Raw genomic sequence first — 12,307 nt, 5'->3', positions numbered from 1 at the left:
CAAGCTGGAGCTGAGTGAACATCAGTGTGGGGTAAATCTTTCTAAAATCTGCCCTATTCGTTTGATATAAAGCATTCTCATGATTAAAAGTGTTTCCCGCATGTTTGTGGCAGGTATTGAAGACGAAATAGGACACGTAAACGATAGCGATGAGGGAAATATATAAAAATAACTCAGGTGGACCCCTTTGGGCGCGGGCTCCCGTGGCCCCGTTACCAGATTATCGTACTCAAAGCATCGTATTTACCGGTTTCTGACCCATAACTATTGCCACAAAACACTAATAATTAACCATTTTAACGGTAACTATGCATAAAGCCAGTTATTAGGGTGAAGAAGACAGTTTTGGGGTCGAAAATCGGTAAACATTCTTTTTAGTTTCATGGTGCTACCTACTGTAACCTACACATGTATTAATAGTTGTATAATCACACACTGTCCTGCCTGGGGGTTGGGATGGCATGTTCCTCCCTTCTCCCTTGTTGTTTACCTGCAACAATAAATTATCAATCAATCAATCAAGAGGCTGAGTACGACAATATGGCAACGTCGCCCGTGGCCGTGGTTGGCAGCACTGCGGGTCTGACAGGTGAGCGGCACGGCACCTTCCCCAGACACCTGTTAGCCGCGCCACGGGGAGGATGTTTACCGAGGCTGTCCGCGTCGCCAAGGAGTCACATCCCAAGACTGTCACCAAGCCGGTCAAGTATGGCACGGCGGGGTTCAGGTCGAGGTGAGTGTGCGTGGTGCATCACTGGGGAGACATTGACCACCAGCTTGGAGTTACGGAATTTAAGTTTTTTTTTTTTTTTTCTCGTGTGAACCAGTCCGTGCAGAGGTCAGGCGACAGGTTTTGGCCGCCCGGTGCCGGGGAGGACACAGACACCGCCTCACGTAACCTACAAACTTGCCTGCCTAAGATATACCATGATAGTAACCTGTCGTCACTTATTAGTAAACAACCACCTCCAGACTAGTATTCCATTGCTAACACAGATGTGCAGCCCGTCACCACACTCTTGGGGTGGGCTGGTGGGGAGCAGACGCACCTCCACACACTGAGCCTAAAATGATCTGGAAGCCATGAGTAATGACTATGTGAGGGACCGCCACTTAGTCTGTATGTCTGACGTTACTACCTTTAGAAGCGTGGACAGTCAAGAGCGAAAATGGATAGGGAGAAAGAAGTGAGTATTGGGGCATCCTTTCCCATGCACCACCCACCCGAGCTGTCAACATGGCTCAGGTGACTGCAGGTGCAACAAACCAGGTGGAGCTGCTAATTAGTATGTTTGCATGATCTTGCTTCAAAGAAAATAAGGGCACTAATTAAAGGAATTCTTTGGTCAGACTTTTATTACTATTGACTTGAACTCCTCACCTTTCTTCAAACTTATTGAAGGAAGAAATACAAAATAGTAAAGTGATAATGAATAGATTTGAAAATATCTCAACACCACAAGCCTTAAAGATATGGCTAGTTCAGTGTCATGCATTGCAGAGCTGAGATGACCCAACATTTTTATCAAATCTTGGCTTTGTATTGCATGACACAAAGTGCTAGCCAAACCATTGATGCTTGCAGTGGTTAAAGATATTTTCCAATACACTCAGCATTGCTTCATGCACAAATAATGCCTGTACCTCCAAGGTGAGCTGAGTCATACATGTGCAGTTGTTGATTGAAATTAAATGTTTAGACATCTTTTGGACAACTCTACCCCCTTTTTAATCTGATATATATATATATATATATATATATATATATATATATATATATATATATATATATATATATATATATATATATATATATATATATATATATATTAATTATACTTGGCATGACCATAACAGTCCTCAAATAATAGAACAGTTGACAATGGATGACAGTGATAATTAAGAGAACAATGAAAATATCTGCCTGAACTTTTTTTTTTTTTTTTTTTCTCTAAATGTGTGTTTTATAAGTACCATACCAGATGGAAATATCTCATAGCTCATGATTGTCCAGACTTGGCATGTAATTACTCAGCACCCTCTAAAATGAAAGGCTCCATATCAGATATGGATGGCGTGAAGAATGATAAGGCCCTACTGATATGTAACTGATAAGACCAGTGTTGGGATTTTTATATTTAATCTCTTAATTATGAATGTAGGTATGTATTAAAATATCATTGCTTAGTTGTACAGCTATGCTGCCAAACTTAAGTATTTTCCAGATGGTCTTTCAATTAACAACCTAACATTCTATTAATCTTTTGTTTCACTGGGACTGACTGAGTAAACGCATCAAATTCATCTTAGGACAAAGTAGCTGATGCTTGCATGCTTAATTGATTTCCTAACCATGACCACATCCCAGTTTGATTCAGGTACCTTTTCTAATAAGCACCAAATTTCATCTTTGGCATATGGAGAATTATACAAAGACTAATATATACCCATTTGCCTTTCAATGACTGGGATATTGAATTTGCCTTCCAATGAAATGTTTTCTTACTTGTGCCAGATACTCTCTCTGCCGAATGAGAAATATGTCCCATTAAAACCGATACACACATCAGCTTACCCCTCCTTGTGTGTCAAGTCTTCCAATGTACTTAACCACCAAAGAGCCATCTTTGTACAAAATATGAATTTTTACATGGTGCCCATTAAAGAAATTAGGCAGATGTCAGTGGTACTCAGGAGTCCCCATCTATGAACCAAAAATGTACCCAGGTTGGACCCTACTTCTAGTGATGACCCAAAGAGCTGTCTTGATATTTTGTCTGAACTAAACCTCATCGTAACTTGAGGACTATCCATAGATTTTGAGTTGCATTTCTTTAATATTATCCATATTTGTTCTGCAATTTTTTTCAAGAGTAACTGATATATATATATAATTATTCCAGGGCAGAGGAACTGGACTTTGTCATGTACCGCATGGGCCTCTTAGCAGCCATGCGTTCCAGGGACACAAGAGGTAAGCAGCCTATAGTAGCTACTCTAAAATTTGCATCGGCATGATTGCAAATCAACTTTTTAAGTCCCATTTTATTTATAGTTTGCTTAAAATCTTATTTGATATTTTCCATTTTAAAAGTTATTATTCACAAACAGATTAAAATTAAATAATGTTGTTTTTATGAGGTCAGTTATCAATATCCATAATTATGTTGAGATAAAATGGTAGTAAAGAAGTTTGTCATAATGAACTTTGAACATTTTGCTCCCCTCATATGGAATGCAATGTACACCCACACTAGCTAATGACAAGTTTTAACAAGAATCTCTATCTTTTAGCGGCCATTGGGGTCATGATCACGGCCTCACATAACCCACTACCTGATAATGGGGTAAAACTGGTGGACCCTCAGGGGGAGATGCTAGCCCCAGCGTGGGAGGCGCATGCTACCACCTTAGTCAATGCCACTGACAACGGGATTGCTGAGGCTCTGGAGGCTATCACCAGCGCTGCAAAGATCAACACAGAGAATAAGGCAATGGTCATTGTGGGCAGAGACACTAGGTACAGATGCTGTATTTTTTATCACTTCAGTAATTACTTCTGAAAAATCTCTCTCTCTCTTTCTCTCTTTATTTATTTAAACACATGTTTTCAAGCACTCGTAAGGTTTACTGATATCACACTGTCAAACAAAAAAAATCTTCGAAGCTCATTTCTGAGAAATAAAGTAAGTTGTGGTTAAACAATTTGCATCTCCTTCCTCAGTTTAGATCAGATCTTTACATACGAGATATCTATGAATAGTTGGAGAAAAAAAAAGGAGCTGTCAGCTTTTTGGTCTTAAAGCAATTAGGAATGTGTCAATGATTTTTCAAAGTAAAAATTTCAGGTTATTTAAAGTTTTTTCCCCAGTTATAAACAAAGATAGAGAAAAAAAGCAGAGCACTGAGACCTGCAATATGCTTCAAAGTGTACATGGTTAGAAAATAAAAGATGCTGAGCAAAAATCCTCGGAGATACAATTATTCTAAACTTTTTTTTTTTTTTTTTTTTTTTTACATTATTGACCAGATCCAAATAAAATTTATGGACTGGGCTTTTTATTTCCCTAAATAAAGCTCAAATACAAATAAATTAAATAAAATTTGCAACAAAGATCAGCCAGTAAATTAGATTTTAGGTGGGCAGTCCCCTCAATTACCTTTAATCCATGGGAGATATACACTTCTTAAGATAGTACAGTACCCTTTATGTAATGCTTTGGCTCCCTAAACATAATGAAGTTTATTTTGTAGGATTTTTTATTACAAAAAGTTTGGTGCATAGTTTAGAATTGCCCTTTTTGATTATTGTCTTGATATTCTTTCTCATCATCAGCTCTGGGTTGTCATTTAGATTATTCTGCTCATTTCCTGTAAGAATTTTTTAGGATACAGGATGGTCTAAGTTAGTATTTATTTAATAATTTATTTGTATTTTGTCACCATACAGGCCGAGCAGCACCAGCCTCCGAGAAGCAGTGTTGGCAGGTGTTGCTGCAGTGGGAGGGGAGGTGATGGATCTAGGGATCATCTCTACACCTGTGCTGCACTATGTTGTCACCTGTCACAATGATAGTGGCGAGTATGTGTCGCTGTCTTATGTATTGGGATGGTCATTCGAGTGTATCATGCAAATTGATTCCGTTTGCTGAGAAAATATGTAGCATGCATTTTCATGTACATGAGGATTTTATTTTCTGGGGGCATTTCCAATAGAAGTCTACTTGGTACAAAACAAATACGTATAGTTATAAGAGAAGGATAATTGTTTGGTAATCAAGTGACATCAAGGATGCTGTGAAGAATGAAATACAATAGAAAGTTGATTAAAGAAGAATCAATTTTAGATTACTAGTTCAACAGGAGGTTCTATATAAGGGCAGTATTCTAAATTTTACATCTGTATTAAATGTGACCTCAACATTGCTTTTCCAGCACAAACTGGGTGATGGTACCACCATTTTTATGTTATCAAAGGGTAATAAATGAAGAATGATCAGAAAGAAAACTATTCCCAAGGTATGGTGAGCCAACTGTGGAAGGGTATTACAAGAAGATATCCCAGGCCTTTGTCAGCCTCCGTTCGCATGGCTCCTCCTCTGCAAACTATGAGCCTGTGGTCCTGTTTGATGGAGCAAATGGTGTTGGAGCACTTGCCATGGAAGAGTTCATGAAGCACCTACAAAATACTCTCAAGGTCACCATCTACAACAAAGAAGGAATCCTCAATCACATGTGTGGAGCAGACTTCGTCAAGGCAAGTTGTGATGCATTCAATTTTTGCTGTTCATAGGGTGTGTATCTTTTATATGGTTAGCTTATTACTGCTGATTACAGATTCTATAGGTATTCTTTTTGTATATTTGAGTAGTTGTTTTGAGCAATAGATAAGCTTGCTCAAGAAAGGGCTCAGTTGTTAGGGTGAATGTTACCTTTGGGACGTCATTCAAAATGACCTACGGATCCTGGGCTTAAATAAAGAGGCTGATAACAGTTGAGTAGAATAGAAAGTCACAATTTAGGTGAATCAGGTTAACACTTACCAGCATGTACTGAGCCTTTCCAAATGATTAGAGAAACAAATAGAGCTAAACAACCCTGACCAAGAAACAAGGAAAAATAATACCAGATACCTAGATAAATTTTTCTTGTGTGTATATGTTGGAAAGCATCTGATGTTAATATGGTTTCCTATTCCCAACATGTTATATCTTTCTTTGGGACCAACAGGTACAGCAGAAATGGCCTGAGGGTGTGCCCCAAACCATTAATGTACGGTGTGTTTCTGTGGATGGAGATGCAGACCGTGTTATCTATAGCTTCTTGGACACCAATAAAGGGTTCCACATGTTAGATGGTGACAAGATTGCTACCTTAGTTGCAGGCTACTTGAAGGAGTTGCTACAGAAGTCAGGTTGGTGTAGTGAAAGCAATTTTATTTATAACTTATGTGACAGAAGTAGAAATTATTAAATTCTTTCTCTTTGTTTATATTATTAGGTGATTGAAGAAAGAAAGAAATTTGAAATGAATATTACACATCCCTCAATTTAATGGATTAAATTTGGAATCAACTAGTTTATTATTGAAAAAAGTCCATTGCTTGGTAGTACTGTACTGCACTGTGTTTGTTGGCATCCATTGTTATTGTTTTGGGTGTTGATTTTGCTCATAAATTCTTGTGGTGATAAAAAAATACTAAAGCTAATAATCCATGCAGTATATTTCAATTTTAGTATGAGGTCTAAGCACACACTCCCCAAACCAAGCCTTGTCTTAGTCATCAGCTGTGCACTGCTAGTAATGACAGACTTACCTGAAAATTGAGCAGGTTGCCTTCCACATGGTACTGTTGTTACAGTATGGTATACATGTGTATTGTATGGTATATATATATATATATATATATATATATATATATATATATATATATATATATATATATATATATATATATATATATATATATATATATATATATATATATATATATATATACTACAATTTTCTGCTGGTCCAATAGAACATTGCAGACATGTCCTGCATGTCATGTGTGATTTAGAGGTAATGCTGCATTAGCATATAACCCTCTGTAAAATTATAATCATAATAATATAAATTACCATCAGCTACCTCAATACCTTACAGATGCAGAAAAAGTAGTCAACATGATCCCAGTTCTAAAAGTTGAAAAAGTAACAAGATATAGGGGGAAAAAGATCACCCTGTGAAGCAGACTATAATGGCTATCAGTTCACCTCTTTGCCATGCATCTCCGTGGCAATGGCAACACTTTACCACTCGTTTATCAATTTTTTACAATTTTAGTGTTGCCTACCACAGAACCGTGTGTGTAAACCACTTATTTTAAGGCCAAAATTGAAATAACCATATCTTCAGAAATGGTACCAGCCCTCGGCTCAAATATTCAGGAGACAAAACACCTCATGTTGAATTCTGGTATTCACAAGGTAGATACAGGGGGGGGGGGCAATGACGCATTTGCCATTTTCTTCATGGCAATGGGGGTTATATGATGCCTCTTCTTCCCTGTAGAAGGTGGTGTAGTAGGAGTAATTATGGTGGAAAAATGTACAGAATCTGGGAAACAACAGAGTAACAGACAGCCAGCTGGGTGAACAAGCTGTGAACGGTGAATCTCGCGAGTGTCTGCATGGGTGCAGAATTTGACAGTTCGGTGCACCATTTTCGTCAATTTTTTGGTATTTGTTAATTTTTTCCCCCAATTTATCTAGATGTTACCCCAAAAAAGCTAAAATTGACTCTCAACTGAAAATTATCAACCATTGAGTTGATACAAGAGGAAAGTTATTTGAAGGTTACCACCAGTTGAATTTTTGCCGACAGGAAATCCACTGGAAGCAATAGAAAGGTATTGCTTATGCACAACTGCTGTAAGGGCTCTTAACCCTTTCCTTGCGTGCGGTGCGGACGCGACTATCCCCTCAGGCACAGTCGGGTAGCCCAATGGGGGGTCTCTTTTAACCTCTGTATCTCAAAAACTATTCATCACAGCTAAAAACCAAAAACACCACTGGAAAGAGGAGGTCCAGATCTATAGGAGTCGGTTATGTATGCCTCTCTTGCGAATGTACATGCATGTTCAGGGAGTGTTGAATGTTAACACTTACGTCGGTGTGTGCGGGATGATCAGCCATATTGAGGGAACTGCGGACATCTTTCCTTCAGACTCTGGCAAGGGAGTATTGCCAACTGCAATATTTACAACTATTTGGTCAAAGAATCAGTCAGGTGATAGGTGAAGCTATGCAAAAATGCTGCTATATTGGGCAAGAACATCCACCAGTTACTCGTCCATAGATTTGCCACGCTGGGCTGATATGATTTTCCACCAAATTTAGTGAAGAACCCACTCAATTGGCAATCCTGTGTTGTGAGAATTAGTGTTGGAACACTCATACGCAGGAGATTTTAGTGCGGGTGGAGCTCACAGTGAGCATTTAGCAACACCAGCAAATATGCCTAACGCTCGCTGCGAGCGTTTAGCAATGAAAGGGTTAAGAGCAATATATATAGACACCAAAGGATGTAAATTTCAGCTGGCATGGGTTATTCCTTGTAGGTGCCAGATAGTCAGGTTATTACTGCATCCCTTTCCTAAGAATGAGACTAGATATTATAATTTTTTTTTTATTTTTTTTATTTTATTTTTTATTTTTTTTTTTTTTTAAAGAATTGGTAAGGTATAAGTTGGGTGCATAAACTATAGCTGTGTGTTGCGCCAGTGCTCAGTCCTCCTTGACCTCCACCTGCAATTGCAGCTTCTCTGACTCACTCTCATGTTCTCCACAGTTGAGAGAAAGAACCTATTTACAGTGTGAACAAGTACTTTTAGACTAATCCAATAATTAAGGGTAGGTTTGTCAGAGCTGAAGCAAGGAAATTCCCTGTGCTGGCCCTGCTCAAAAGAACTTCGTAGCTGAGTCTGACTTTAGTTTCATATATAATTTATACTTAATACCAAATTTAATTGACTAACTTCAAAGTTTGGAAACAATTAGTTCCTCTCATAGTTGCTAATAAATGTGCACAATCTCATTACATTGAGACCATAATATAAAAATTAAAATTTATTCACTAGGTATTTCAGAGCAGAGGCTATAGGAAGATTTAATATAATCCATTATTTACAGGGTTAGCACTGAAGCTTGGCCTTGTCCAGACTGCCTATGCTAATGGAGCCTCCACAGCCTACATTAATGACCAGCTTGGTGTTCCTGTGGCCTGTGCCAAGACAGGAGTTAAGCATTTACACCACATGGCCCAGGAGTTTGATATTGGCGTTTACTTTGAGGCCAATGGTCATGGTACTGTTATTGTCTCCAGCACAGCAAGACAGACCATCAAGGCAGCTGTTCAAGGTTTGTGTATATGTGACAGATGAGCTGTGAAAACATTATTATATTACAGTTCAAGTAACAGTCTTTTAATTCCTTTAATTAGTTTCACTGTGCTGCTTTTGTCAAGTATCATAATCATGGATGTCACCAGCCATTAAAGCAGATGATTTACCCTCTCAAGTCCTTAAGACCAATTTGCACTTTAACCCTCTCGCACACGATGATGCGTTTCGCGTCATCAAAGGGTAAAAGGTCCTGGCGCACGATGATGCGAAACGCGTCATAAAAGTTAAAAAAATTGATTAAAAATTAAGTTCTCGGTGAAAGTGCGTCAAATTTGGGAGGGTCATTTGTTGGGATAAGTTTCTTAATGGTAACATATGGCAACCTTTCTAAGGAGTGTAGATGAGGAGCTTTGAGTGATTTTTATTTGTTAGCCTACTCTGACGTTCGAGGAAAAAAATAGTTTTCTCTGTGTAACTCAGGAACTAATAGGCGTATAAGGATTTAGAGGATACCATAAGAATCCTCACTAAATTCTGCTTCGAAACATATATTTGCCTAAAAAGTTGGCCCAAAAAATTTTGAGCTAGCGAGTGGGTCAGAGTTGGTACTTCGGACTTATTGTCTGCAATACTCTATACGGAGACTTGAAACAAGTTTGTACTATTGTTTATATATATATTTTCCTCTATTTTTATTTGTGCATGTTCTAGTACTAGTACAAGTCTTTATGAAGCCATCGATACCAAATATATTGGAGTACGATATATATGTGAGAGTAAAATACGTCCAGGAATGTAGAGTATCGCGGCGGCAAAAAAAGGCCGGTCGGGCCTGAGAAATGTATGATGAGTGGAACAGAAACTTATTGGAAACTTTTGGTGCGCGAGAGGGTTAAACATATCATTCTTAAGTCCATTAAGTCTTTATTGTTATCTATTTCATATTACCAAAACATTTATGTTGTTCCAGCTAAAAACCAAGATGCTGAGAGATTGGCTAAAGTGCTTGATGTCATAAATGAGACAGTTGGGGATGCAATCTCAGACATGTTGCTGGTGGAGACAGTGCTGCATGCACGAGGCTGGTCAGTGCTGGACTGGAATACTGCTTACACTGACCTTCCAAACAGACAGATGAAGGTAGGAATGTCAGTTTTACCAAATAAAGTACCCAGGTACTTATCTTGATTATACTTCACCATATTCCTCTCATCTTTCTGTCATATTGATGAGCATGAGTATCAAGTAAGTCACTAATCAACACACTACATGACATCCTATTTTATGAATGTAAACTCAATTTGTATTTTGATTATGATTAAAAGTTAATTCTTTCAGGTAATGGTGGCTGACAGAGCAGTAATCACCACCACAGATGCAGAGCGAGTTTGTGTTACTCCAGAGGGTTTACAGAACACCATAAATAAAATTGTGTCCAGCTTCCCCAAAGGTAGATCCTTTGTACGACCCTCAGGTACGGAGGATGTTGTCAGGGTCTATGCTGAGGCTTCAACTCAGGAGGAAGCAGACAATCTTGCAGTTCAAGTTGCATGTGCAGTGTATGAGCAAGCTGGTGGTGTAGGAGACAAGCCAAAAGGTCCTGGCTAAGAGTTTTTGGGGCTACTATTGCTCAAACTTAATAGGTTATGAGATGGCTCATTCAGGAAAATAAATGAGGTTGTGAAGTATTTTTTTAAGTAATGGTGAATGTCTTGAGTTTTTTCCTTGCATATACATAGTCATTGGGCCTGCATACTGTAAAATTTATGCATAAACCAATATACTAAGTTTTGCAGATGCTATGTAAAAGAAGACATTCTTTAATCATATTTCATTGGATTTAATGGACTAAATCTATATTCACATGACACAGTGTAAATCTTTGATTGACACATGATAGACTGATTAACATTACTCGTGTCTTACCTTAAATTCTCGGGGTTCAATGTTTGTTGTATAAGAGTAATGGAATCATTCAATTTAGCGTAATTCCTTTTTATTGTGGAAGGCTTGCGTTAATACACAAAATACAGTTTACTATACCAGTGAAGATTTGGAATATTTAAAGGTTCTAATTACTGCAGCTATAATTTGTAACTTTTCATTAATTGGTGATGGGACTATATAGTGTTGGTTCTTAATGTATATCACAAGGATCACAGCTTTATCATCATAAAACTTGAGTGCTGCCAGCCGAGCAGTTTCCTATGCCCCAGCCCCTTCCTTGGGTCATCACTGATTAACTAGTGACTGGGTGATGGAGGGGGCAGGGCTTAAGGAACTATGTTCCGTTCCATCCCAGAAAAGAAATCTGCATTCAGCAACCCTTTCCCAAATTGTCACAGTCCGAGCATTCCTGTTAGTCGATAAGGAATTGATATATAGCAATGCTAAAGACAACAGAATTCATTAAAAACAATTGAATACATTGTATTTACATTTTTCTAGTACCATCTTTATATGGTAATGGAATATTCATATGGTATTGGTAGATGTCTGTCATTATTACATATTCTTTACTGCACAGAATACCTGCACTATTGCCTACATATATCCTGTATGTTTATCATTATACAGATAATACTCGTTACATGTATTAATATGTTAAGAAAATGTAAATAGAATGTTTTCAGTGAATTCTGTTGTCTAGCATTGCTATATATCAATTACCTATTGACTGAAAGGAATGCACAAATTGTGACAATTTGGGAGAGAGTTGCTGATTGCCAATTTCTTTTCCAAGATGGATTGGCCCATAACCGGCAGCTTTGTGATTCTGTATTTATTACCGATTCTGGAAACTCAAGATTTTTCTTTTCTGTGGGTGATTCACCCAACACTTTTTGATGGTGCTCTCTTTTGCTGGCCTTCCACATTGTGAGGTTTTCATTTTTCTGTATCTTGGAACAATGAAACCACAAGAGTGTTGACAGGATTTATTTAGTTCATTCAGCAGTTTTATTGTATATAGATTCAACATTCCTGGTTATTTCAGAGGTTTTGAAAGGCATCTGTAACTGGGTCTAGTGCCTTAAAGGGAGAATAAACATGACAAGCTAAGATAGTTGATTAATACATGTTGGAAGGTCTAAAAGACCCATTCACTAGGCATCAAATTATGCAATGTGTTGCACACACTTTGCAGGAACCAATGGTGCCAACAGTGTATGTATATATATATATATATATATATATATATATATATATATATATATATATATATATATATATATATATATATATTATGGTATGGTATGGTATGGTGCCCATCTTGTATATCAGCCCCCCCTTTACCTGGAGCTGGATCCACCACTGCAGTAGGGTAACTACTACAGACCAGCTGAGGAAATGAGATAAAATTTTCACAGTGTAATTACCCTACTGCTGGAAACAATTTCTGCAATGAGTTGTACAACACAT

At 37.8% G+C, this 12,307-nt stretch overlaps 1 protein-coding gene across 1 annotated transcript; it reads left to right on the top strand.

The window, feature by feature from the left end:
* Positions 1-565: 565 nt before the first annotated feature.
* On the top strand, positions 566-11,947 carry LOC126993200 (phosphoacetylglucosamine mutase-like). The gene is made up of 9 exons (XM_050852066.1): positions 566-733; positions 2,904-2,974; positions 3,295-3,520; positions 4,451-4,582; positions 5,020-5,257; positions 5,731-5,914; positions 8,676-8,903; positions 9,858-10,027; positions 10,226-11,947. The coding sequence occupies exons 1-9, from the start codon at positions 642-644 to the stop codon at positions 10,493-10,495; spliced, it is 1,611 nt and encodes a 536-aa protein (XP_050708023.1). The 5' UTR covers positions 566-641; the 3' UTR covers positions 10,496-11,947.
* The last annotated feature ends 360 nt before the right edge of the window (positions 11,948-12,307 follow it).

Source organism: Eriocheir sinensis, unplaced genomic scaffold (genome assembly GCF_024679095.1).
Source record: "Eriocheir sinensis breed Jianghai 21 unplaced genomic scaffold, ASM2467909v1 Scaffold582, whole genome shotgun sequence".
NCBI lineage: Eukaryota > Metazoa > Arthropoda > Malacostraca > Decapoda > Varunidae > Eriocheir > Eriocheir sinensis.
Note: the sequence above shows the minus strand (reverse complement) of the source record. Positions and strands in the feature narration are given on the sequence as shown.

What these genes read in the sequence shown, in the direction of transcription:
- LOC126993200 (XM_050852066.1), top strand. Translation starts at nt 642, where the DNA reads ATGTTTACCGAGGCTGTCCGCGTCGCCAAGGAGTCACATCCCAAGACT. An exon ending in GTGGAGCAGACTTCGTCAAG is followed by an intron (nt 5,258 to 5,730) that starts GCAAGTTGTGAT and finishes TGGGACCAACAG; the next exon opens with GTACAGCAGAAATGGCCTGA. An exon ending in CATCAAGGCAGCTGTTCAAG is followed by an intron (nt 8,904 to 9,857) that starts GTTTGTGTATAT and finishes ATGTTGTTCCAG; the next exon opens with CTAAAAACCAAGATGCTGAG.